Source organism: Lepidochelys olivacea (genome assembly GCF_965140295.1).
Source record: "Lepidochelys olivacea isolate rLepOli2 genome assembly, chromosome: 4".
Classification (NCBI taxonomy): domain Eukaryota; kingdom Metazoa; phylum Chordata; order Testudines; family Cheloniidae; genus Lepidochelys; species Lepidochelys olivacea.
Window position 1 is genome coordinate 72,245,036 of NC_140414.1, and position 27,686 is coordinate 72,272,721.

The 27,686-nt window shown below is 42.3% G+C and overlaps 1 protein-coding gene across 1 annotated transcript in view; it reads right to left on the minus strand.

Annotated features, from left to right (window-relative positions):
- Positions 1 to 11,571: 11,571 nt before the first annotated feature.
- Positions 11,572 to 27,686, minus strand: part of NPY1R (neuropeptide Y receptor Y1) — an 87,578-nt gene continuing 71,463 nt past the window's right edge. Inside the window, exons 4-5 of the mRNA XM_084627229.1 lie at positions 15,075 to 15,253; positions 11,572 to 12,918 (exon numbers count right to left, since the gene is read on the minus strand). Of these exons, the coding sequence (XP_084483355.1) occupies positions 15,101 to 15,253 (153 nt within the window). The 3' untranslated portion in view covers positions 11,572 to 12,918; positions 15,075 to 15,100. The remainder of the gene's footprint in view (positions 12,919 to 15,074; positions 15,254 to 27,686) is intronic.

Consider the following 27,686-nt stretch of genomic DNA (forward strand, 5'->3'; position numbering starts at 1 on the left):
CAGGTTTTCTCACCCTCCACCCCCCCACACAAATTGCCAAGCTCTGTGATACAACCGCATTTGCTCCAACCCCTCAGACAGAGACAAACACCTACAAGATCTCTGTCAAGCTTTCTTACAACTACAATACCCACCTGCAGAAGTAAAGAAACAGATTGATAGAGCCAGAAGAGTTCCCAGAAGTTACCTACTACAGGACAGGCCTAACAAAGAAAATAACAGAACGCCACTAGCCGTCACCTTCAGCCCCCAACTAAAACCCCTCCAATGCATTATTAAGGATCTACAACCTATCCTAAAGGATGACCCAACACTCTCACAAGTCTTGGGAGACAGGCCAGTCCTTGCCTACAGACAGCCCCGCAACCTGAAGCAAATACTCACCAACAACCACATACCACACAACAGAACCACTAACCCAGGAACTTACCCTTGCAACAAAGCCCGTTGCCAATTGTGCCCACATATCTATTCAGGGGACACCATCACAGGGCCTAATAACATCAGCCACACTATCAGAGGCTCATTCACCTGCACATCCACCAATGTGATATATGCCATCATGTGCCAGCAATGCCCCTCTGCCATGTACATTGGTCAAACTGGACAGTCTCTACGTAAAAGAATAAATGGACACAAATCAGATGTCAAGAATTATAACATTCATAAACCAGTCGGAGAACACTTCAATCTCTCTGGTCACGCAATCACAGACATGAAGGTCGCTATCTTAAAACAAAAAAACTTCAAATCCAGACTCCAGCGAGAAACTGCTGAATTGGAATTCATTTGCAAATTGGACACTATTAATTTAGGCTTAAATAGAGACTGGGAGTGGCTAAGTCATTATGCAAGGTAGCCTGTTTCCTCTTGTTTTTTCCTACCCCCCCCCCAGATGTTCTGGTTTAACTTGGATTTAAACTTGGAGAGTGGTCAGTTTGGATGAGCTATTACCAGCAGGAGAGTGAGTTTGTGTGTGTATGGGGGTGGAGGGGATGTGAGAAAACCTGGATTTGTGCAGGAAATAGCCAGACTTGATTATCATGCACATTGTGTAAATCACCAGCAGGAGAGTGAATTTGTGTGTGGGGGGGTGGAGGGTGAGAAAACCTGGATTTGTGCTGGAAATGGCCCACCTGATGATCACTTTAGATAAGCTATTACCAGCAGGACAGTGGGGTGGGAGGAGGTATTGTTTCATATTCTCTGTGTATATATAAAGTCTGCTGCAGTTTCCACGGTATGCATCCGATGAAGTGAGCTGTAGCTCACGAAAGCTCATGCTCAAATAAATTGGTTAGTCTCTAAGGTGCCACAAGTACTCCTTTTCTTTTTGCGAATACAGACTAACACGGCTGTTACTCTGAAACCTGATCCTTGATGTAAAGACACCCTCTTTGTTGATTTTAGCTCCCTGAAGCCAACCCTGTAAGCCGTGTCGTCAGTCGCCCCTCCCTCCGTCAGAGCAACGGCAGACAATTGTTCCACGCCTTTTTTCTGTGCGGACGCCATACCAAGGCAAGCATGGAGGCCGCTCAGCTCACTTTGGCAATTAGGAGCACATTAAACACCACACGCATTATCCAGCAGTATATGCAGCACCAGAACCTGGCAAAACGATACTGGGCGAGGAGGCGACATCAGCGCAGTCACATGAGTGATCAGGACATGGACACAGATTTCTCTGAAAGCATGGGCCCTGCCAATGCATGCATCATGGTGCTAATGGGGCAGGTTCATGCTGTGGAACGCTGATTCTGGGCTCGGGAAACAAGCACAGACTGGTGGGACTGCATAGTGTTGCAGGTCTGGGATGATTCCCAGTGGCTGCGAAACTTTCGCATGCGTAAGGGCACTTTCATGGAACTTTGTGACTTGTTTTCCCCTGCCCTGAGGCGCATGAATACCAAGATGAGAGCAGCCTTCACAGTTGAGAAGTGAGTGGCGATAGCCCTGTGGAAGCTTGCAACGCCAGACAGCTACCGGTCAGTTGGGAATCAATTTGGCGTGGGCAAATCTACTGTTGGGGCTGCTGTGATGCAAGTAGCCCACGCAATCAAAGATCTGCTGATATCAAGGGTAGTGACCCTGAGAAATGTGCAGGTCATAGTGGATGACTTTGCTGCAATGGGATTCCCTAACTGTGATGGGGCCATAGACGGAACCCATATCCCTATCTTGGCACCGGAGCACCAAGCCGGCGAGTACATAAACCGCAAGGGGTACTTTTCGATAGTACTGCAAGCTGTGGTGGATCACAAGGGACGTTTCACCAACATCAACGTGGGATGGCCGGGAAAGGTACATGACGCTCGCATCTTCAGGAACTCTGGTCTGTTTCAAAAGCTGCAGGAAGGGACTTTATTCCCAGACCAGAAAAACAACTGTTGGGGATGTTGAAATGCCTATATGTATCCTTGGGGACCCAGCCTACCCCTTAATGCCATGGCTCATGAAGCCGTACACAGGCAGCCTGGACAGTAGTCAGGAGCTGTTCAACTACAGGCTGAGCAAGTGCAGCATGGTGGTAGAATGTGCATTTGGACGTTTAAAGGCGCGCTGGCGCAGTTTACTGACTCGCTTAGACCTCAGCGAAACCAATATTCCCACTGTTATTATTGCTTGCTGTGTGCTCCACAATATCTGTGAGAGCAAGGGGGAGACGTTTATGGCGGGATGGGAGGTTGAGGCAAATCGTCTGGCTGCTGGTTACACGCAGCCAGACACCAGGGTGGTTAGAAGAGCACAGGAGGGCGCGGTACGCATCAGAGAAGCTTTGAAAACCAGTTTCATGACTGGCCAGGCTACGGTGTGAAAGTTCTGTTTCTCCTTGATGAAACCCCCCGCCCCTTGGTTCACTCTACTTCCCTGTAAGCTAACCAAAGTCATTGTTGCTTCACATTCATGCATTCTTTATTCATTCATCACACAAATAGGGGGATGACTACCAAGGTAGCCCAGGAGGAGTGGTGGAGGAGGGAAGGAAAATGCCACACAGCACTTTAAAAGTTTACAACTTTAAAATTTATTGAATGCCAGCCTTCTTTTTTGGGGGCAATCCTCTGTGGCGGAGTGGCTGGTTGGCCGGTGGCCCCCCCACCGCGTTCTTGGGCGTCTGGGTGTGGAGGCTATGGAACTTGGGGAGGAGGGCGATTGGTTACACAGGGTAGTGGCAGACTGTAGTGGCAGTCTGTGCTCCAGCTGCCTTTGCTGCAGCTCAACCATACACTGGAGCATACTGGTTTGGTCCTCCAGCAGCCTCAGCATTGAATCCTGCCTCCTCTCATCACGCTGCCGCCACATTTGAGCTTCAGCCCTGTCTTCAGCCCGCCACCTCTCCTCCAGGTCATTTTGTGCTTTCCTGCACTCTGACATTATTTGCCTCCACGCATTCGTCTGTGCTCTGTCAGTGTGGGAGGACAGCATGAGCTTGGAGAACATTTCATCTCGAGTGCGTTTTTTTTTCTTTCTAATCTTCACTAGCCTCTGGGAAGGAGAAAATCCTGTGATCATTGAAACACATGCAGCTGGTGGAGAAAAAAAAAGGGACAGCGGTATTTAAAAAAAGACACATTTTATAAAACAGTGGCTACACTCTTTCAGGGTAAACCTTGCTGTTAACATTACATGCATAGCACATGTGCTTTCTTTACATGGTCGCATTTTGCGTCCCCCCACCGCGTGGCTACCCCCTCAACCCTTCCCCCTCCCCGTGGCTAACAGCGGGGAACATTTCTGTTTAGCCACAGGCAGACAGCCCAGCAGGAACGGGCTCCTCTGAGTGTCCCCTGAAGAAAAGCACTCTATTTCAACCAGGTGACTATGAATGATATCTCACTCTCCTGAGGATAACACAGAGAGATAAAGAATGGATGTTGTTTGAATGCCAGCAAAGATATACTGCAATGCTTTGTTGTACAATGATTCCCAAGTACGTGTTACTGGCCTGGAGTGGTAAAGTGTCCTACCATGAAGGACGCAATAAGGCTGCCCTCCCAAGAAACCTTTTGCAAAGGCTTTGGGAGTACATCCAGGAGAGCCGCAAATGCCAGGGCAAACTAATCCTTTCACATGCTTGCTTTTAAACCATGTATAGTATTTTAAAAGGTACACTCACCGGAGGTCCCTTCTCCACCTGCTGGGTCCAGGAAGCAGCCTTGGGGGTACTGGCTCCAGGTCCATGGTGAGAAACAGTTCCTGGCTGTCGGGAAAACCGGTTTCTCTGCTTGCTTGCTGTGAGCTATCATCATCATCATAATCTTCTTCGTCCCCAAAACCTGCTTCCGTGTTGCCTCCATCTCCACTGAAGGAGTCAAACAACACGGCTGGGGTAGTGGTGGCTGAACCCCCTAAAATGGCATGCAGCTCATCATAGAAGTGGCATGTTTGGGGCTCTGACCCGGAGCGGCCGTTCGCCTCTCTGGTTTTCTGGTAGGCTTGCCTCAGCTCCTTCAGTTTCACGTGGCACTGCTTCGGGTCCCTGTTATGGCCTCTGTCCTTCATGTCCTGGGAGATTTTGACAAAGGTTTTGGCATTTCGAAAACTGGAAAGGAGTTCTGATAGCACGGATTCCTCTCCCCTACAGCGATCAGATCCCGTACCTCCCGTTCGGTCCATGCTGGAGCTCTTTTGTGATTCTGGGACTCCATCATAGTCACCTCCGCTGATGAGCTCTGCATGGTCACCTGCAGCTTGCCACGCTGGCCAAACAGGAAATGAGATTCAAAAGTTCGCGGTTCTTTTCCTGTCTACCTGGCCAGTGCATCTGAGTTGAGAGTGCTGTCCAGAGTGGTCACAATGGAGCACTCTGGGATAGCTCCCGGAGGCCAATACTGTCGAATTGTGTCCACAGTACCCCAAATTTGAGCCGGCAAAGCCAATTTAAGCGCTAATCCACTTGTCAGGGGTGGAGTAAGGAAATATATTTTAAGAGCCCTTTAAGTCGAAATAAAGGGCTTCATCGTGTGGACGGGTGCAGGTTTACATCGATTTAACGCTGCTAAATTCGACCTAAAGTCCTAGTGTAGACCAGGGCTAAGGTTAAATTAGTTAGTCTCTAAGGTGCCACAAGTACTCCTTTTCTTTTTGCGAATACAGACTAACACGGCTGTTACTCTGAAACCTATATTACGAGTATGAGGAGAAAAAATAGAAAAAAGCACTAATGAAAAAGACAGACACATTCTGTATTGTTATTGATAACTTTATTTCATCATTGTCTTGCATTCCAATTAATATTTCTCTCGCAGTCAGATTTGTATCAGTAATCCACAATCCTTATGTTTTGCCATGATATTAATAAGTCAATTTTTACTTGCATAAATTATTTTTGGTTCCAACATTTCATCTTTGCCACTATATCAATACTATGGCTTGCACAGTTAAAATGTCTTGTTCTGAAACAAGTTTAAAAGTTACTGTGCAGCACTTTGTCACCTGTTCTAAAACTTCAAGTTTGTTTGTTGTTTCTAGATATGAAATCCTTTTCTGATAACTAGATAAAAGAAAACATAAACAGAGAGCTTGACCTTCTAGCTACAGAAGACATTTTTCAAAACATCTGCTTTCAGATTTGGAAGAAATAAAGAAAGTTCCTCTAGGATTTATTTTTGAAATGTTCATCATTTTCTTTATCCTTCCAAACACAACCAGTAATTTCTTGATGATTGAGCTCCCTACAGACAATTTCTTTTATAACAATTTTCCATCCATTCACTGGCATATTAATGGTTCATCTCCAGCTATTCTCAGAGAATGTGCAGTTCATTTATCATCTCTTCTAGTAGGTTCTATTAGACTTTTCCCGGTTATGATTTGTATCACTATTGATTTGGATGCAGTCTTTTTACTTATGCCAAATTAAGTACTGTTTTATCAGTTGTCAAGCTTGTAAACTGCATCTACAAAAGTGGTTTAATTCCATATATATTTTGGCCAGAAATTTCAAGAGTCTTCACACGTGAAATTGGTATTTTGGGTAACTAGAAGTTTTTTTTCTGGCCACTCATGGTATCACTCATGGTATCTGAGAGTTGCCACAGAAGGTCCTAAGTGCACAGCCTGGAGGAAAGGGCCAGAACAAGAGCATGTTTAAGGGCATGGCTGCTGACCTGGCACTTTCAAACATCCTGATGAAGGTACCTTGTTCTCAGTAGGTGCTGCTGTTTACGAGCTTTCTTCATCACAGTGTTGCGCCTAACCTGACTCCTGTCCAGACATAAGAGTCTCTAGCTCATATTAATTGATGCTTTAAACTTGCACTAGCTGGCCTCTTAGGGAACATGGGTTGATGTGCAATGCTGCTGATTCTTGAGCTAGTAATAGAGTGGGGCTGCAGCTGCTGTGTGTTGCTAATCCCAACAATCTGTGCAGCTCAAGCGTTAGTTTGCAATGTGACTGCTCTCGCTGGGGCTAGGCTAACTCAAGAGATGAAAACGCAAGTGTGAATAACTTACGCTAACTCTGCACTGAAGAAATACCCTTAGTCGTGCCTCAGGCATGTCTAACTCAACAGAGACAAATTAATAGATTTACCTCAATGACGCTCATTAGCTCAGATACATGCCACACACCTGCAGACCCCATCACACAATGATAGAAAGACCACTCTACAGACAAGATAGCATAGGAGATATAGAGGGAAGTGGCTGCGGTTAGTGGGTTTGCCCTGGCCAGGAGAAGGATTATAGGAGAATGGAGGTAGGCAGAACAGAGGCTGGACGTGGTCCAAAGTCTCTGAAAGAGCTGGGAATTGAACACAGATTACAGAGTCCCATTTTAGTATCTTAACTACAAAACCTTTCTGCCTCCCTATGCAAGTGTGATGTGTTCTTGCCAGCCCATTCCCTTCATCTTGTACTTGTAGCACAACATTTATATATTTAAAACCCTCTTTTTTAATATTAAGATTCTGGAACATAAAAAACAAAATAGGAAATCCAAGTTTAAACCAGACATTCCCAAGCTCTACTTTTCAAAGGGAGGGGACTGTGTTTCACCCCGTTCTCTACCCTGGGTTTGCATATACGTATTCCAGTATGCATGTTTTTGTATACTCCCTTGCACTTTCAGATGACAAATTCCATCACTTGCCCACACAAGTAATAGAGGTTTACACCTGTATGTACACAAATCTCATTGTGTGTATATGCAAGGACTGTGCACAGAAAGTGAACATGTAGGTGTGAGAGTCTTCAAAATCATGAAACCACAAATGTCAGCCCTGTCCCATTGAAAATAAGACCCAGAATGTCAAATTTAACCTTGGATTTCCTCTTTCAAAGTTGTGCATGCACAGATGGAGGCTGCCATTTGAAAAATCTTTAGCTAATATGAAAAAGTCAGTATTGTTAAGAGCAAAATGGCAAACTTACACTGAAAAGAGCTGCTACAACAAATAAAAGAGACAAACCAAGCTGAGACTGACTCTGGAAACAAAACAGATTTCACTGATATGGATAGGAGTCTATAGACTCCTTGTATATCCACATGGATAGATAATGTGGATATACAATTCTTTTATCCAAGGAGATAATTGAGTATTATCCCCATACAAATTAGGAAACTTTGGCACAGAAAAGCTAAATGACTCACACTAGGTCACACAAGATATCCCTGGAAGAATGGTAGTAGAAATCAAGCTTCCTAACTCCTTGGCCAGTACATTAACCACAAAAGCATTACTTCCCTCATTCCTCGCCAATTACGGTAGATGCAATTTTGGAATCCTCAGCACAAGACTAACTAAGATTATTTCCGGATATTCTTCAACATGGCAATCCTTGAAAAACCTGTCTACCATGTATGCCATCATCATAGTGGAAGTGGACAAGAGTGTAAAACAGTATGGTATGTTTAAACAAGAAGGGCTGTTGTTAAAGTGAACTGATTTGCTTTGATCTAGGATTTCCAATACATTTACTCTGTGATAAATGAATACTGTGATACTCTGCTTACAGTTTTGAAGCAAGCATCGCTTTTGTACTTCCAAATGGAGACAAGAAACCAAAATTCCTTTACCATCAACAACATTGAATGCAACTGACAAAACCCATGCACAGGTTGAACAAGAAACTGTCAGTGTAGTTTTGGAGATTAGATTTGTTCATAGGGACAGCCATTTACTTTGAACACAGATAACTGATCTAAACACGGCATTCTTCTTCAATAGCAGAATGCCTATACCAATGAGCTCATTTCTTGTTTGTTCACACTTACATCATGCAATACAAAATATAAAATTGTATTCCAGGTCCCAAGGCCTCTCACATCTGCCCTACATAAATGATGAATAATTAAGAACTGCTTCAGAGATCTTTGATGAAATTGACAAAATGATCTGTCATTGGTAAAAACTGATCCACTGAGAGAGTGGCAAGGATCTTTTACTACTAATGAAGGAGGTTCTTCACAATGTCAACAGGAGACTGGTTCTGATTTAGCACCATATCACACATCTTTCTGCAATGGATGGATTCACCCCAGCTTATGCTCACTTCTGCTGATATAAATCAGGATGCAAAACCCCATCGCTGGAAAGTTGTTCAAAGCATTTCGCATCCACATAAGGCAGCCATAACCTACCCTCTGTCAGGGCATGAAAGGGTTCAAGCACAGCTCAATACTGTGCTGTGTTATGCTAGGAGAGCTGGACATGGCAGTTGGGGAGATGCTGTGATTTAGTGAACCTCTTCAGCAGCCTTTACTGATGGGATCCTGTGGAGCTTTGGCCCAAATTAATACTGCTTCTCCGATGTAACCCCTGAGGTTGGAAATACCTTCTGCCCTCTATGAGCAAATTTCCAGTGGAGAGCATTGTGTCTTGCTAGCGTAGGGAGTTGCAGTTTGCATCTTACTGCACTCACTGGGATGGATCTGGCTCAGTTACATAGGGTGTGCTAGCATCAGAGATGCTCTGTGATAATGTCTGAATATGAATAACAGGATGTTTATTGTATGAGCATATTGGTTTAATTTAATAGGGAGCTGTAAGGAAAAACAACAGAAATAAAACATAATAGTTTGAGATAAGCCACTTCTCCACAAACACTTGAGGGCTGTTAAGGGACAATGCCTAGACTGCTAGTGTGACTGCTGCCCTCTTGGCCAACACATCAGGAATTGAATGGGGACCTCTAGCACTATAAGTGTTAATTCCCACAGCTTGGGCTAAAGAGTCAGAAATCTGTAGCTGGGGGGCTGTAACAATTTTACCCCTTCCTCGGTCCACTTGCTAAACTAATTTTGTCCAGAAGGGCCACTGCCTGGGAACACAGTAGAATAAAAGGACTACAACAGTTTAAAAAGGGTCTCTCCCACAAAAGTTGGGAGGAGTTGTTCAAAAAAAATTAGACTGAGGTGCATGCACCCATTATGGTATCTAGAGAAGCAAGGCAAGGCCTGCCTAGGTTATCATTAGAGCATGATAAGCCATTAGGTAAGATAGTCATGCATATAGACTGTTGTTTTAAGATCTTTTCTCTCTAAAATACTTTGTTCCTACTGTTAAAACAAACAATACTTTGTTTTAAGAAGGCTATTTAACCACTGTATACTCCTGTAGGGAAGAACGGTAGGTATCAGATCCAGTTGGACCATCTGGGTAAGCACAGTTGATACACAGGGTACTTTAGCCCAGTTGCCCACTCGGAGAGTGGGAGAATTGTGTAATTACACCCAACATAGGTAAAAAGCTGAGGCCTGACACCTGAGGGGGGTCACACAGAGAGACTAGAAGGGAACAGAAGTACAGCTAGCTCTGTAACATAAGAGACACGTGATCTCACTCTCACACATCTGATTAAATGCTGGAGTTAGCACCCACTAAATGCAAAGGCATATGGTAGTATTTGAACACAATCATGAGGTGTCATGTTGGGACCTGTAATTGATCAGACAATTGACAACACTGCAAAAGAATTTTATTGATTGTCATCTGGGTCCATCATAACTTCATCGTGGTCTCATGAGTTTTACATACGTTCACTTGTCCTCTGCAATGTTTCTGAAAATCCAAACAGCCATGGTCACAAAAAACACCCTGCCTTTTCCAATCTATATCTGACAAGAAGATTGTGCCCCTTCTGTTTTCAGACTTAACCTCAGAGATCCATGCCCCGTTGACCTCCAGGTTTGATTACTGGAGTTTTCCGTACCTAAGAATGCAACTGCCAACCTTACAGAATCTACAACTGGCTCAGAATACAGCATGCCATTTGCTCTGCAAAACAGGTTAGGTTCTAGGTAGAACAATAATAAATCCTCTGATCCCCAGTGGCACCAGAACACTTAATTTCTTTTGTTTTGTGGAAGGAGCGGGGAAGTGTCTGAAAAGGAAGACACTTTAAGGAATCAGAAGCTGCAAATAGAAAACAAAAATATAGTGGAGGCAATGGATTTTGCCACCACTGCTGACCCCTTTGGTAATCAAGTTGAATTTAATTTCATCAAGGAAAAATGCATGATTTATTTTAATGCAAGACAAAGATACCCTGAACTTTAAAACTCATTAATGTCACTGGAAAAACTGAACAATGCCTATAATTTTCTTAATTTGGTTTACTTACTGAAGTAACTCAATATATTAAAAGGAAACATAATCCAGAGTAGCTCATTCATTTTCAGTCCACTTGGGAATTTTTGTTCATTAGGAGAGTTTCAGCTCCTCATTTCCACAAACATTTATGGGGTGGAAACAGGGTATACTCAGAATGGTTAGTTCCAGAGTAGTAGCCTGTTAGTCTGTATAGCTCACCTTACCTGATTACTCTCGTTACAGTGTGTATGGTAACACCCATCGTTTCATGTTCTCTGTATATATAACTCTCCCCACTGTATTTTCCACTGCATGCACCCAATGAAGTGAGCTGTAGCTCACAAAAGCTTATACTCAAATAAATTTGTTAGTCTCTAAGGTGCCCCAAGTCCTCCTTTTCTTTCTCAGAATGGTTACTTACCCACACACAAAGGCAGCATGCATATCTGCACTATTTCTGCAGCTCTGAGGCAGAAGAAGAACTTTAGCGATGGAAGAATTCTTGAAGAACAAGAAGCCTGGAATGTTGTCTGCCGCTCCAAGTATACAAGCAGAGCCACTGTCTGAAACTCCCCTTTCTTGTATCTTCAGCCTGCACTGACCTTGTTTTGTAAGCAAGTGGTACCCTTGATCTGACTTCCCAGCCCTCTGTCCTACCAAACTGTATATATAGACCCCCTCTAGCCCCTTCTATTAGTTACTTCTTTTCTCTATGGCAAGTAGACAGGGAGCACCGCTTAGAAGAGCTCTCAGCAAGGGCTGGAAGGATGCAGGACGAAAGATTGGAAATCCCATTCTCTTATAGAGAATCAATTTTGTCAATACAGGCTGGAATTGGGGGAACTGACACAGGACAATGAGGCATAAGTGACTGACAAGAATGGGAGAGGCATTGCTTGGAGCAGATGGAGAGAAAATGAACCAGCAGTGAAAGGGAAATGGGTCGGAGCAGACAAAGAGAAGTGACAACAAAATATGACATGAGGCAGTATTACACTAATAAAAATAATACCAACAGGATCTTGTAAGAGGGACAAGGCAAACTGCCACATTTATTGTAAATACAACAAAATATTCCTATATGCAATTTCTAAATAGATCCATTCACACACACAGACATTCACACACAGGTTCTACATAAAGGTTGTTATAGTTACCAGCCTAGATGTTGCTCATGCCAAGTCACTGGCCAGGTGGCCTGGACACGAGAGTGGAGCCGAGTCATTGTCAGATGCGCATCTGGTGCTCCTGGAGGGTGGTCGTAGAACCAGACTCAAAGAACACAGTCCCTGGACCCAATTTTTATAGGTCTCTCATTCAATACAAGCCTATGGAAGTTGCTTCATCATGCTTAATTTACAATTGAGATGACCATCAATCAACTCAATCAGCAGGTGGTACATCCATGATAGCTAGGTGTTATCTTCTTGTTCTTCCTTGATGCGTTTTGTGTGGATTCCGGTTCACCCTCCGGGGGTCATCCAGTTATCTCCACTTTGCATATTCTTCGGCCCATCGATATCAAGGTTGAAATTCTTAGGATTAGGCTGGCACCATTTACTAACCAATTATATCCCTGCTTCTGGCTTTCAGTCATGCACTCATCATTCATTCTTTTACTTAACAACACAATCTATGATTCTTGATTCATTTAACAAGTTTTATCCCACTATCTATTTTTCCCACTTTGGATACCAAGATTTACATAGGCATGACAAGGGGCCCCCGCAGGGAAGAACATCAGGGTGTTGTTTTAAAGAACAGCATTGTTTCCTCAAAGTTCTTATCACTTTCCAGCACAGACTCTTTGTCCTATACTGGCCTGAAATAATTAGCACTTTGGCCTTGCATTTGTTACAGAGTAAAATTCAACAGCATGGAACTGATGTTCATACCTTTTTACAATAACTATATACTTTTTTGTCTGTCTTTATTTCTACTACTACATAATTATAATTCTATCATACTTATATAACTTTGAGGGCGACCCAACAGCAGAGACTGGTAGTATCTGGAGGAAGTAATAGTAAATTACTGGATTGTGGTTATTAAGAGGAGATTGACGAAGGAGAAGCAGTGACATTAAAGCTTTGGGCAATGTAGGTGATTTAAATGTTAGTTTAATAGGGACGTTGACATATGAAACCATTCCCTGCGGTCACAGTAAAGCCAAATCCTAACTGATTAATAAAAATGTATAGCTCAGGAAAGTACTAGTAATATTTACAAACTTTGCCCATTCATTTTTCATGATTTGTTTTCATGGTGGTTCAGTAAAATTATGTCTCCTAGGGCATGAAGGCTTGATCAGCTCCATGAAAAGTTAGAGAGAACGTTTATTCAGATCACTAACAGATGATCAAAATGCAGCATCTTAATTCCATCTGGTATCACATGCAAAAAAGAAAAAGAAAGCAAGCCTCAGATACTTAGGCCAAAGAATTACATATGGGCCTATCAGAAGAGTCCTTTAAAATAGTTTAGATGAAATAATTGTATTTCTAATACAGTTACATTTAAATTAAAGACATTTTCATTAAAATGTGGTTCTATTTGAAAAGTGACTTAAATAAAAATTTAGCATCCTGGAAATTCCACTTACTCTTGCGAGAAAGGAAAATCAGTCCAATATCCCTTATTACTGTAGTAGATTGAGTGTTACTATTACTCAATTATTCTATGCCTTGATGCTGTACCACTAAAATCAAGGGAAGCAGGACAGGGCCCCACAGATGTTGTACAAAATGGAAATATCATCAAGCAATAGAATTGTCTTTACAGTGTATGATAGCCACTGAAATATAAAACAAAAAAGGTAGTTTAACTAAGGTGACAAAAAGGTTGAGAAAATTTGGAATAGGACTACAAAGCAGATATTTTCTCATGCTGTTACCTCTATCTGCAACCATATTATTTGCATACCTATCTGTTTTTTAATTTATGTGCCGCTTAATCTTTGTAACCTTCATGCACAGAGCATAGAAATCAAATAACAAAAAGACTGCTGAAAGATAATCACGGTAACCAATAAGAAAAGGCAAATAATTTGTTTGATTTATCGCTTTATTGCCACTTACCTGTTTAATCACTGCTGTATTAAATTTCTTTTTATCATCTGGTATTACATGGAATAATAAATGTACTTTTCAATTTATACTTTAAAAAGATTAATATAAAGTTGTGTGTGTGTGTGTTTTATTTCTTTGATAACGCTGACTAGTATCAAATAATTTGGCAGTATTACCAAAGCCTTTTGCTGTTTTGCAAACAGTGGGTTAGCCAATGCAACAATTCCTTACCCAGGTACTCCTAGGTGATTTTTAATTTTACACTATGATATCTTTTATTTACAACTCACCGTTAGTAAGAACTGGATTTTTCTTCAGGCACCCTTTTCTTTTTGTACATTAAAATACACTAACACGGTACTCAGAAATGTGGAAAGAATAAACTTAGAGGGTAGATTCAGTTTTCCATTCCAGAAATGTCAGTAGATTCAACAGTGAACATATGGCATTTCTTCAAACTAATAATCCAGATGGTGAAGTCATATCTGAAGCATGTTGATAATATAATTTCACCAATTACTACTACTGTTTCTTGTCTTCACAGATAAAATGCTCAGTTTTCTGATCTCATGTTAGTTAATTTAGAAACTAGATGAATTCACACCACTGAGTCTCAATTTTGGAGAAAGACAGTATTTATATATTTGAATGTTTTCAAATACTGTGCTTCTTGAACATTTCTGTTCAAGGAAGACAGAAAATAGGCAATGCTACTTATTGACATTTGTACTGTTTCTCAGTGTATGCAAATCAAAGTGTGTGTTTCATCCAGGCTTATGATTTATTGATATCACCATAGTTCTGCTGCACAAATGGGCCAATTTATGGAGAGACTAGGCAAGAGGACTTGGCAGCACCTTCATGCTGGTAGACCAGTATGGAGCTGCTCCGTAATATGTAGCCTATAGCTGTGGACTGCCTGAGCAGGTGCTTCAGGTGCCTGCAAGTGGCTCCAGGTTGGTGTGGGAGGAGTCAGTGTTCGCAAAACACTGATTCAGTCCCTTCCATAAAGCCTGTGTTCTTAGGCTTACTGTCAGTAACGGGACTTTCCACATGCACAGCTATTAAGTGAAATGCTCGCCCCATTGAAGTGAATGGGAGTTTTTCCATTGATTTCACTGGGATTGGGATTTCACTCAGTGTTTCTATCTGGCTGTGCAGAGTTGGTACATCATTGATCTCAGGGGGTGTTGGATTGGCCTGTAAAAACACCATAGTGTATTGTATTTTGTCTGAAATCTTAAGAGTTAGAAACTTAATGTATCTATTTATTAATATTTAGCTTATATAGCCCTTTTTCATTTCTAGATCTCAAAGCAGGTAAATAAGTTTGTATTTTGCAGAAAATAATCTGGGCCATCAGAGAAATGCAGGTATAGTATCCCAGAAAGTAATAGCTCAATCCAACACTTGCTTTTGGATCTTTTGGAAAGTTTGCTGGTTTTATAATGAAAAGCTATCTCCAGTCTTACCTTCTTGCAGAGTAAATTTCTGGTCATTATATATTTCCTTTGCTGGAACACTTTTTTTCAAATGCTTGACAGCTGGTGTAATGGTCCTCTAGATATCGTGATACAGCATGGCCAGAAGGCAGCAGGAGAGTGATATAGGAGAGATATGTAAGTCCCAGGATGAGGAGAAGCCTTATTCCCTGTAGAGGGAAGAAAAGTTTCTATAGATTAATTAAAAGCACCTGAAGCCAATTAGAGCACCTGAAGCTAGTCACCTGATAAAAACCCCCTGCTTCAATCAGCCCAGGGGAAGGAGTTGGAGCAGGTGCAGTTTGGAGAAGTGCTGTGGCTGGCTAGAAGACCAAGACCCTAGGTAAAGAGACACCCAGCTTGTGCAGAGAGAGAGAGAGAGAGAGAGAGAGAGAGAGAGAGAGAGAGAGAGACACACATGGCAGGAAGCCCCACAAGCTGAAGAGCAGGAGTGGGAAGTAGCACAGGGGAAGGAAGCACTAGTTCAAGTGGTTTACCACTATCCCTAGGGCCCCTGTGCTGGGACCCGGAGTAGAGGGTGGGCCAGGGTCCCTCACTCTCCACTACCCTTCTCTGGGTTACTAGTAGGACAGTAAATACCTTAGTTCAGGGGCAGGAAACTGTGCCCTGAAACCCCCCCTCCCCCTCCCCGCTCCCAAGAAGAGGAAGTGTGGGACCCATCATAATCTACCGGCAATTTGCCACAATATGTTCCTCTTCAGATCAGTCATGACTACACAGCAGATAAGTAAAAGTGATATCCATACATGACTCTCTAGCTATCTAAGAAAAGGTTAAATGACACTTTCATTTCTCTCTCTCTCTCTCTCTCTCTATGTATATATATATATAAATAATGATCTCAAGCAGTATGACTCCTGCTAATTGAGGACTTATAGCTCTAATAACCATTCAGCATCAAAGAAAATTTCAGGCATTATTCACTCCCTGAGGCCAAGAGGTATTTCCATACTTTCTCCCCATCCCCATTTTGAAAAATCAGAGGCTGAAAGAATCCATTTTATGACTGGAATCAGCAGCAAATAACTATGACAGTGACTGAAAGTTTTCCTCATCAAACTGATGTTTGTTGACTTCTGCAATGTGTATGATATCCCTAGTTGCTGTCTCTGTGGACTTAGGCTCTGCACAATATTTTATTAACTGGGGGTCAAGGCAGTCATTTCCTGAAGGATGAATTTTCTCGGATAAATAGCCTATTAAACTTTGACAGGAATCCTTTGTATTGCAAAGGTCGATGCTGTAATTTGGTTACTTGACATCTGTCATGTTTGATTTCTTGGCTTATTAAATAACACATGGGCTGTGGAAGGAGTCAATTATGGTTTCCTGTCTCCAATAAATGTTCAGCAGAATTGAAGCACCCGGAGAATATGGTATAATGCTTTATCACAACATCACTGAGGCTTTTGATAGAACAACCAATCACACACTTGTATGATTCTTTAGTATAGCCCCACACTAATTCTTCAGTTAGATTACCCAATTTCAAGGAAAAACGTGTGCGCCGTATGGGTATGCAAAATGAGGGGACATTGTTGAGCCTCTCCTCTTGTTTTGTTCTCCAATTCCATTTCTGATTTTGGACTCATAACTCATTCAAGGGTCTTGGGACATTGACTTCGATCCACCTAGGTACTTAGGTGCCTAAACCCCAGATGTAGGAACCACTACAATCCACAAAATCCTTGCTTGGCTGCCACCTAACCTTGTAGGCACCTGAACTCACTCAACTTCTTTCACTGGAAAAGTTCCCCTGCCACCTATGTTTCTGCCTGTAGGCATGTACACTGTTGCCTGACAAGGCATCCGGGAGCCTAAAGCCCTAGCACAATTCAGGAACAGAGGGAAAATAAGCACTCCTCCACTTATCTCAGATGTGGGACCTGAGCTGTTAGGTGTGCTCAGAGACCACTTAACTCCTCCCAAGACAGCCAGAGGAGGATGAGTTCCCTTCTAACCTTTAGCCAAGTGATTAGAGTATTCACTCAGGAGGTGACAGAACCCTAGTTCAATTCCTCCTCTGCCTGATGAGGAGAGAGGATTTGAATAGCAATCTGTCAGGTGAGTGCTCTGGGGATCACATTTTCACGTGCCTGCCTTTTCCCCTTCATTTTCTTGGGAGCCTAGGTACCTAACTCAGGCTTTGTTAATCCCAGTACTGTTCCAGAGATTTTTCTAGGCACCTGCAAGGTAGGTGCTCTGATGCTCAGTGTCACAATGAAAAGTCCCATTGTGAATCCAGTCCTCTAAGAAATAACAGGAAAAATTGTATATCTTTACAATGCCACTTAGCCCTGTAAGGTTGGTGAAGGGTGTTCAGTTGTATCAGTTCAATTCCTTCTCTCTGTGAGAGCGGGGCATTGGGTCTCATATTGCCTACAGATTCTCCTTTTTCTGCATATATCTTCTCTGTGGCATTTTCATTCTTTTTTTTTTTCCTGAATTGAGGAAATCAAATACTTCTTGACCAAGATATTCAGGCTAGCACTGACTCATTGTCTTATCCAAATGAAGACCCTTCTTTTCAGGGTGTTATCAGCTATGAATTTCTTTGTAGCCCACTAACAGATTCTGCAATAGTCTGGAATTTGCCTTTGTCAGGATTTCCACAGTATAGACCATACAGAGGTTAAACCACAATCTTACAACACTTAACACATCTTTAAATGCTCCAAAAATTAGGTATGCATCCGATGAAGTGAGCTGTAGCTCACGAAAGCTTATGCTCGAATAAATTGGTTAGTCTCTAAGGTGCCACAAGTACTCCTTTTCTTTTTGCAAAAATTAGGTGGCATTGTTTATCCTCTTCATTTGCTAGGGGATCTGCAAGCAGGAACATATTTCTAATCTGTAGGTATTGTTCAATTTGATACCTTCTGAGAGAAAAACCTCTGAAGGAGGTGACTTTTTCCTTTGCTTTCATTACTTCAACATTCTGTTGGACACGAAAAGCTGTGACGCCTTTGAGCACACTGATGGAGTCTGTATGCAAGTGACATAGGTGAAAATGGAATTCTGTGAAGTTTTTCTCTGGGGACTCTTTTGTTCTTTTAGGGGAAGTTTCAGTCTCCTCACTTTCCTGAGATAATGACACCACAGCTTGAAGTCACACTGAAGGATGTCACTCTCATTCGGGGACTGCTCTCTCAAGTGCCCTTCATTATTACACTGTTAAAATAGTCAGGTGAGGATGAGTCCTAGAGGGCAATGATTTAGAGATGGGAGAAACGAACTTTTATAGCAAAAAAGGAATAGTAACCATTTAGTTCCAAAAAACATAAATGAGACTTTAAGAAAAGTCTCACTAGTTTGGACCAGTCTCAAGATTTTTGATCTCTTGAGGTTGGCAAAACTGAAGTGATGAGTTTGTTCTCTCATCCCCTGCCAAGGGGGAGAAGCGTGTGCAGCAGAGTGTCTTCTTTTGGTAGGGTGATTTGTTGTTATAGTTGGGTCTTTTGTGGGGAGGAAAAAGGGGGCAGTTCTGTGTTGATTCTCAGGGCACCCATGGCTGAGAGTCTCCTTGTTGCCACCTGCCTCCAGCGTGACAGAGTCTTGCCTGGGCAAGCTAGGTGTTAGCTCCCTAATTCAGCCAGCCTGTCAGACACTCAAGTACTCTTCATGGTGCTATACCACCTCTGATGGTTGAGAGTAGATGCATCCCCACCCCCAAGTCCATTCAAAGTGTCCTCCTGTGATATCCAACCCCTGATCAGGTTTCAGAGTAACAGCCATGTTAGTCTGTATTTGCAAAAAGAAAAGGAGTATTTTGTGGCACCTTAGAGACTAACCAACTTATTTGAGCATAAGCTTTTGTGAGCTACAGCTCACTTCATCAGATGCATACTGTGGAAAGTGTAGAAGATCTTTTTATACACACAAAGCATGAAAAAATACCTCCCCCCACCCCACTCTCCCGCTGGTAATAGCTTATCTAAAGTGATCACTCTCCTTACAATGTGTATGATAATCAAGTTGGGCCATTTCCAGCACAAATTCAGGTTTTCTTCCCCCCCCCCCAAACAAAACCCACTCTCCTGTTGGTAATAGCTTATCTAAAGTGACCACTCTCCTTACAATGTGTATGATAATCACTTTAGATAAGCTAACACCAGCAGGAGAGTGGGGTGGGGGAGGTATTTTTTCATGCTGTGTATAAAAAGATCTTCTACACTTTCCACAGTATGCATCCGATGAAGTGAGCTGTAGCTCACGAAAGCTTATGCTCAAATAAATTGGTTAGTCTCTAAGGTGCCACAAGTACTCCTTTTCTTTTTGCAAACCCCTGATCACTGGATACCTACAGAAATCCCAGATGCCCTGCTCTCAAAAGAACAGTGAATCCCTAGACTACCACGACTGTATCATATAGCGCACAGGAGTTAGATTATAGTAAAGCAAAAGGAAACTGTTGCAGGCTTACTCCACTCCTGTCTTTTCATGCCACAGAAACTGATTTGGACTTTACTGCTTGTGTCCACAATGCCATTTATTTTACCATCCCATGCAACACTACTATTTATATCAACCTCTGTGCTTTCGGCCCTTTCCCCGGGGCTCAAGAGGAGCAGTGGTCTCCCTGCCTTGAGGCATCTGTGCGACTGAGATCAGCTTGCCCTGTTCCTCTCTTCCATTAGCTCACCAGCCTGATTGGAGTAATTAAAGGTAACTAGCTAATCAGATGTCTCCAGGAGAACTAATGGGTGTCAGAGTGATCAGAGTGCAGGCTCACTTGTTAACTCTCTGCGTTCTGTCACAGAAATGCATTGTGAGAAATAGAGCTTCAAAGATAAACAAGTGTGAGTGATGGAAACAAATGGTTACATACCAAACAACATCATAAAAGGCAAACTAGGGTCTATACCTAATTAATCGTTACATTTTGTATCTAATAGAGTTGATTCTTACCCCAAACTTCAGTCTTTTGCAGCAATTGCTGGCCCCACAGGAGCCAGGACTCAGTTTTTCATGAAGCACCCTCTCTGTTTCAAGGTACCTTCTCAGTGAATGGATCCAAACTGTCTTTCTCCACCCTGTGATATACTGAATCAGGTTTTTTTTTTTTGTCTTTGTTCACAGACAAGCTGATCCCCTGGCTCTTGTATCATTCCTTTTCAAGTCCAAGCAGCTTTGATGTTTACAGCTTGTCTTTAATTGTCTTCCACTGACTTTTCTGGATTGTTGCAATGGTGGACAATTGAGCCATTACCGACAGAAATCTCAATTTTTACACTGGAAAGCCCTCTGATCATTTAGTCTCCACCTTCTGCCATCATTCCCTACTTTTTCCCTCACCCTTAGCCATGCTCTAGCTTGTGATCCCCATTCTCAGTTACATTCTAGTGCCTTTGCACCGCTTCTGAGCAAAGGGGCTAGAAAGCAGCTGGATTCCATTACCACTACCAAGCTGGATAACCAGCGTGGTTCCTGGCTTCATGGCAGGGCAGAGGTGAGCCCAGAGGCAGGAAAAAGTGTGATTAGAGCTCTTTGTGGAGCAACCCTTGGGAAGATTTTTGAAGACGCAGTGATTTTAGAGAGGCTCTGAGGCCACAGACCAGTCCAGAATTCAGAAGGCACAAAAGATAGAGTAAAGCTACCTTTGTCCCAAACCTTCAGTCCAGCTCCCAAGCTACCCCCCTTGAGAGGTACAGCTCAGAATCTGGACCCTTGTCTTTATTCAGTACTGCTGCCACTCTGACTGCTCTATAGCTCAGGTCCCTCTCTGACCTCTGTCTTAGCACTTTGCACTCCCTCCTGACCTCTTTCCCACTCTTTCAATGACTTTCAATCATTAGCATCCTGAGTTCTCTTCTGCCCTCCCTCACCAGAGTTTACTCTATGGTTAACTCCTTCCACTTTATTCTCTCTCCACATTTGACTCCTTATGTCCCTCTCTCCAGCTGCACTCTCTGACCCCACCAAACCCCAGCAGTAGCTTACATCCATAATTGGTCACCTGTACCTCTGTGAATGTATAGTAAATACATTGGTAAATATCCCTGCCTGTCACAGAGGAGATCTGGGTTGGTTTCTCTATGGGGATCCACACTTTATAATGAAGTCCCTTGCCTGGGACCTATGGTTTTAAAATCATGAGCCTCTACTGCTTGAGCTAAAGCATATGGTTCTCTAGATCAGTGGTTCTCAAACTGTGGGTCGGGACCCCAAAGTGGGTCATGACCACATTTTAATGGGGTTGCCAGGGCTGGCTTAGACTTGCTGGGTCCCAGGGCCAAAGCCGAAGCCCAAACCCCACCACCCGGGGCCGAAGCCAAAGCCCAAGGGCTTCAGTCCTGGATTATGGGGCTCAGGTTACATGTCCCCCCACCTGGGGATGAAGCCCTTGGGCTTTGGTCCCCCTGCCCAGGGCAGTGGGGCTTTGTCCCAGCCACCCTGGGCAGCACTGGTTAGGTGGGCTCAGGCTTTGGTCCCCCCTTCCTGGGGTCATGTAGTAATTTTTGTTGTCAGAGGGGGGTCACGGTGCAATGAAGTTCGAGAATCCCTGCTCTAGATAGTTGCAGCCTCACAACATTTTATATTCAGTGTAGCCCCTAGAGGGCAATGAAGAGCCACATTTGTGCTAACATGAGTTGCACTCAGTCCATTCCTCTTATCTTTCTACATACTATACTGGAGTGATTTTATGATTTTAACTACCACAATTATGCATAAGTCTCTCTAAAGGACCCAGAAAAGCAGACTGGGATCTTTCTCATCCCTTAATAGATGGGGCAGAAGTGTCAAATCTTCCACAAATTTAAAAAAAAAAACCTATTTAATATGGTTAAAATATAATGTACTATTTTTTTGTTGACAAAAAAATCACTGCAGCCAATATTTTGAATTATTGTATCTATTTTTCTGTTATATTCCAGAATACTGAATCATATATAATTGTATATAATTTCCTGTGTATTTGTATACCAGGAAAGTCTCATTGTATTCCATTTTAATGCCAATCTTATATTGATGGAAGGATTGTTTCTTGTTGAAGTTTATGGTAACAGGAAGATACACTAAAACATCTGAACGGATAGTTATTTAAAGAAAGGGAGAATAGTGATTTTTAAAAAGTGAGTGGAAGGAGAGATAAACAAGAATACAGGAATCAGGAGCAGTGAATTTAAAGCATGAACAGATACAGTACATGTATTGGCCATATTAATCTACCCTGAGTAAAGAGAGGATACATGATAACAGTATGACCAAATGCATTATTTATGCCATTATTTCTTTGTAACTATAAACCACATATTATCCCTTTTGAGTCACACCTTTGGCCTACTATGTAAATTTATCTTTGATATTTGGAAGGTCTCTGGAATTCCAGACTCTTAATATAATAGCGCACAACAATGTTGCTGAAAGCTATTTCCTGTGGGGATTTGAATTTGTGCGTCTTTGAACTTATGAAGTGTCACCAGTGGTGGTTCCCCTAAAATGTCTAGGTATTTAGGGCCTGATCCTCATCTGGTGTAAATCAACCATTTACACCACTAGCCTTCGTTTCTGTAAAAAGGTGTAGCCTGTTGCCAGAGCCATCAAAATTTCCTTCCTAGTCCAGAAGGCACACTGCACAACAGCACAGCTTATTTTGTATAAAACACTTGTGTTGCATTTGAAGATATTGAAGTCTTGTTTCCCTGGATGAATGTTTAGATGTTTGTTTCTAGGAAATATCCTAGCTAATGTTACTTTTGTTATGTTTTTTTCCTGGATGTCCAAAATCAACTTACAGAAAAGCTTTCATCCAAATTATGAGAGGACATTAAAATGGCAGAAACAGTGCAATGTCTAAATTAGCTGTAAACAAATTAATCACACATCTTAAAACCTATTTCAGGCTTGTTTATTTTTTTAAGTGAGTCAGGCAATATTTTCACCCTTCTTTTTATCTCCTTGTTGTTTTAATGTGTTCTTAGGAGCTTTCACAATATTTTAACATTTCCCGTATACGAAACATGAATTCCCCCCACCTTCATTTTAAAGGGCCCTAAAATAAAATGAATGTGACTGCTTTGGGCTTTGTCTACACTACATAGCTTTTAGTGACATGGCCGTGTCAACATGGCCGTGTGGCTAAAAGTCGGGCAGTGTAAACGCTGTTTCTCGGCACTTTTGACAACAAAATACTTCCACCCCTATGAGCAGGTTTTGCATTGTTGACAGAACAGCACTCCTGCCGACAACGAGCCATTTACCCTGCCACTTGCCACGGCAAAGCTTTTGTCTTTCGGGGGGAGGGGCTTTTTTTAAGCACCTGTGAACGACAAAAGTTTTGTCATTCAATTGGCGGTGTAGACAAAACCTAAATTTAACAGCTTCACCTAGTTGCTTACTCCGTTAAAATATGTTTGAGCAATACCATTATTGATGAGGTCAGCTAGTTACTTGGTGGAAATTAAACATCACAAGAGTATTTACAGTAATTGAGTAAAGACTGCCTACCCTGCTGTGTAACACAGCCAGTCTGGGTATAGAAATAACTGAGTTCAAATACTGATGGGGTGCTTTACTGCTGTTGGATCAGTGGAAAATAGATGAGGTTAATGTACTGTGGAAGAATAAATTCTCACCACTTAATTCAAATGTCTACAGAAGAAGACTATCCAATGAAAAAAATTACACAGAAAGCTTAGAATTGGAGACAAGTGTTAGCTATTCAAAAAGCAAAGCTAAATAGAGAGAAAAATCACTTCCACCCTCCAGTTTCATACTCCATAAACAGGGGCACCTAGGGCAGGAACACACAAGGGAAGAGGGTCTTGTTTGTTTCAGCAACACTGACTGTGTTTATTTTGAGTAGGTAACTCTCTTCCATTTTCTCCTCAAATGTTTTCAATTATTAGTTTATAAGGATAATTGTTTCCTGACTTAGGACTAAATAATGCCTCTTGCATGAGAATCCTGTGGTGGCTGGGAATGTTCCGGAATTTCCTCAAAAATAAAGAAATTATGGCCAGCGGAATGGGAGCTGAGCTATCCAGTAGCACCTTCATCTCCACAGATACCCCTTTCACGTATTTAGGGTGAAATCAAGGGTAGCCGCCACCCATTCACTGGTCTGGGGTGGTTCTGCAGCACCCTACTTCACCTTTTCCCTCTTGTGGGCTCCTTAAACAAACTCCACCCATCCAGAATATGTAAAACATTCCCCTTATAAATTTAATTTACTTTATAGAATTTAAAAGAGCACTCAGTCCTAGGGCTTTTCCTCTTTTTCCAGAGGAGAATCCTCCTGTCTCCTGGGCCACAGCCACCCCTATCTAGCTAGAGTCTTTTTCCCCTCATATCCCAAACTCAGTCTTGGGCTTCTCCCCTTTTCACAGGAGAGTATCCAAGCCTTCTCGATTCACTGTGGTTATTCCCTGCTTTTGGCAGGCCTCTCCCACCCCTAACTGACTGGATCCTTGGCCCCTGAAGTCTCAGACTCTCTTGCAATCTTCTACTCTCAACAGCTTGCAGAGACTTCTAGCTCCTTACAGCTTCATTCTACCACCACTTCTTCTTCCTGTTTCCTGTGGCCCTCTAGCTTCTTATACAGTCCCCATGTCTTCTCACAAGCTCCAGCCAGAGGTTGTTAATGAGGCACAGGTGGGCTGGACTGTTAGGTTATAGATATTCAGGCCTGTCTGTAAAGGCCTATACTCTAAGAATTTAGGTGTATTCTTATCACTTGGCTAGTTATAGAGGTATAAAAGAATCAAAATCACTGTCTGCCAGTGTAAGGTCCTTCTCTTACTGTGACAGTCTGAGGCCCTGTGCTTAGGCTAAGGCCTTTAGCTAAGCAACAGAGGCAGCCATAAGCTGGGAAGCGACCAGTCACATCCTCACATTCCAAACTAGTCATACTGAAAGAAGGTGCTATTGGGCTGTTAGGAATACAATCCTGTCCTGATAATGCCTATCACCTCCAGAGAAAGGGAAGTGCCTAGAAGATGTAAAAGGAAACTTAGTTTGATAGCATCCTGTCTGGCAAGATCTCACTTATCAATAGCTGCGATGTGAAATCCTCACTTCTGTATTGTTTTGTCATTGTAGTTCCCACTTTGCTATTGTTTGTCTGTATAATCTCTGTCTGGTTCTGTGATTGTTCCTGTCTGCTGTATAATTAATTTTGCTGGGTGTAAACTAATTAAGGTGGTGGGATATAATTGGTTAAATAATCATGTTACAATATGTTAGGATTGGTTAGTTAAATTTCAGTAAAATGATTGGTTAAGGAATAGCTAAGCAGAACTCAAGTTTTACTATATAGTCTGCAGTCAAGCAGGAAGTGGGAGGGGGAAATGGGAACAGGGAATGGGGGTGGGGAAATTGGAATCATGTTTGGCTAAGGGCAGGAATGGGAACAGGGACACAGGTGTAAGGCTCTGTGGTGTCAGAGCTGGGAAGGGGGACGCTAAAGAAGGAAACTGGAATCATGCTTGCTGGAAGTTCACCCCAATAAACATTGAATTGTTTGCACCATTGGACTTTGGGTATTGTTGCTCTCTGTTCATGCGAGAAGGACCAGGGAAGTAAGTGGGGAAGCAATAAGCCCCCTAACATGGACCAGTTCCCACTGTTCCACCGGCTCTTCAGGTGCGGTGGCTATGGCTTAGTTTTCAGGGCAGTGAAAGATGAGTTATGGGGTGGAGGATAGTTATTCTCCACAACATCATTTCTCTTTAAACCTGCAGGGACATGAACTGTCATTGGGGAAGGGGAGTGTTAGGGAAGCATTTAACCTCTGCATGAATGTTCCAACTCTCAGAGATTGCTCAGAAAATCTTATAGATCCTGGAACAATCACAGCACACTCCCAAATTTGGAATGGCATGACACAGCCTGCTCCAAGGTAGAGTAAACAGTGTCCCTCTCCATTTCTAACAATAGGATGATTCCATGGAAAGAGGAGATCGGAGGGGGCAATCTCAGTGGATTTTGTCCGTTTTCTCATTTGCACACACTGCACAGTGCTATGTTTCTAAAAAGAGATGCTCTAGTTCAAACAGGAATTATTTGGGGGAAGTTCTATGGCCTGTGTTATACAGGGGCTCAGACTAGTTTATCCCAATGGTCCTTTCTGGCCTTGGAATCTATTAATCTATGTCTTTGATCAGAAGTAACCATAGAAGTAATACAGTAACAATTCTACACACGCACACAACTTCAATACACCAATAAATACATATGTAACAAGTTCTTTAAATAATATTTATAATAGCTTTTGTTTAAAAATATAAAGGCTTTCCTTAGGTGCATCAATATTTTTCTTGCAAAAGGACTGTTGATTCTGATTTGTGTAAATCAGCTTCTTTGTACTAACTGGAAATGAGAGAACATGTGGAAGATGTATGCTATTTGCATTGGATGATATGCAAATTGCCACCACAAAGCCTTCAAGTAGTGTGTGCATGTATTTATATATAAACACAACATCTTTTATATGCAAGACAGTGAAAACTGCCATAATTTCAGTGTAACCCATGACAACACAGTCAGTTGTGCTCTAGCTGTACATCTAGTATGTGAGGATCTCTTGAGAAATATTTACAGATCATGAAACAAAACAACTGATAATACCATGCCTTACTCATACATAGCATAGTAAGGTGTGAGCAGATGTGTGTAAGGCCCTAACCCTGCAATCAGTTGCATGTGGGTATGCCAGTGTACCTACACAGCGCCCCAGTGGGGATCTGCATGTAATCAGTTACAGAATGAGGGTCTTTGTCGCCTTACATGCTCTTTTAAGGTACTTCATTTGAGATCTGCCCCACTAGTGCTATTTCCTGGGCATTTTCTGGCAATTGTACTGAACTGTGCTATTTTTGAATACCACAATACATAGTGTGTGGTATGGAACACAGGTGGTACATACCCAGTGGAATTTACAGTCTAAATTAGACATACAATAAGGGTCAGACACAAAATATACTAGATGACAAAATGAGGGTTCAGTCCCAAAGCAGTGGAAGTGGTCTGGGTTTTTTTTTGTTTTTTTTTCTCTTTCTTTAATGGATATTTCTGATAAGGCTTCACAGAGAATATATCTGAAGGAGGGACTTGAATGAAAAGAGGCTGTCCATTTGGTGGGGTGGTTTTCTATGATAAACAAAAAGTTACTAGAGAAAAGGTTGAAGTTATCAAAGCTTTGTGCCTGAATCCAAGGCCTCAATCCTGCGAAGTCTTAAGCACACATGCTGAAGTCTCTGCAAGACTGGGACCCAAGTCTCCATAAGTGAAAAGCCAGTGCACTTATATACAAAGATAATGCCTTTAGAGACATCGCAAAGAAAGTGCCTGGATGTATATGAACTGAGTCACTTTAATCCGTGCTAACAGAGCTCAACTGCAGATCTTTATGATGCAGACTTCAAGACTATGGAACTAGACATAGCCAGTGACTATACACAGTGAAATGGCTTCTCCTACAAAGACAAAACAGTCATCCCTTGCAACAACTTAAATAAAAACAAAAACAACCAACCTTAAAATGTGCATGTGGGGAAAACTCTTGTGTATACAATCCTGTCAGGCTTTATGGAAAAGCTCTGAGATCCTGAAATGCTTAATACTATTAAATATAATTTAATG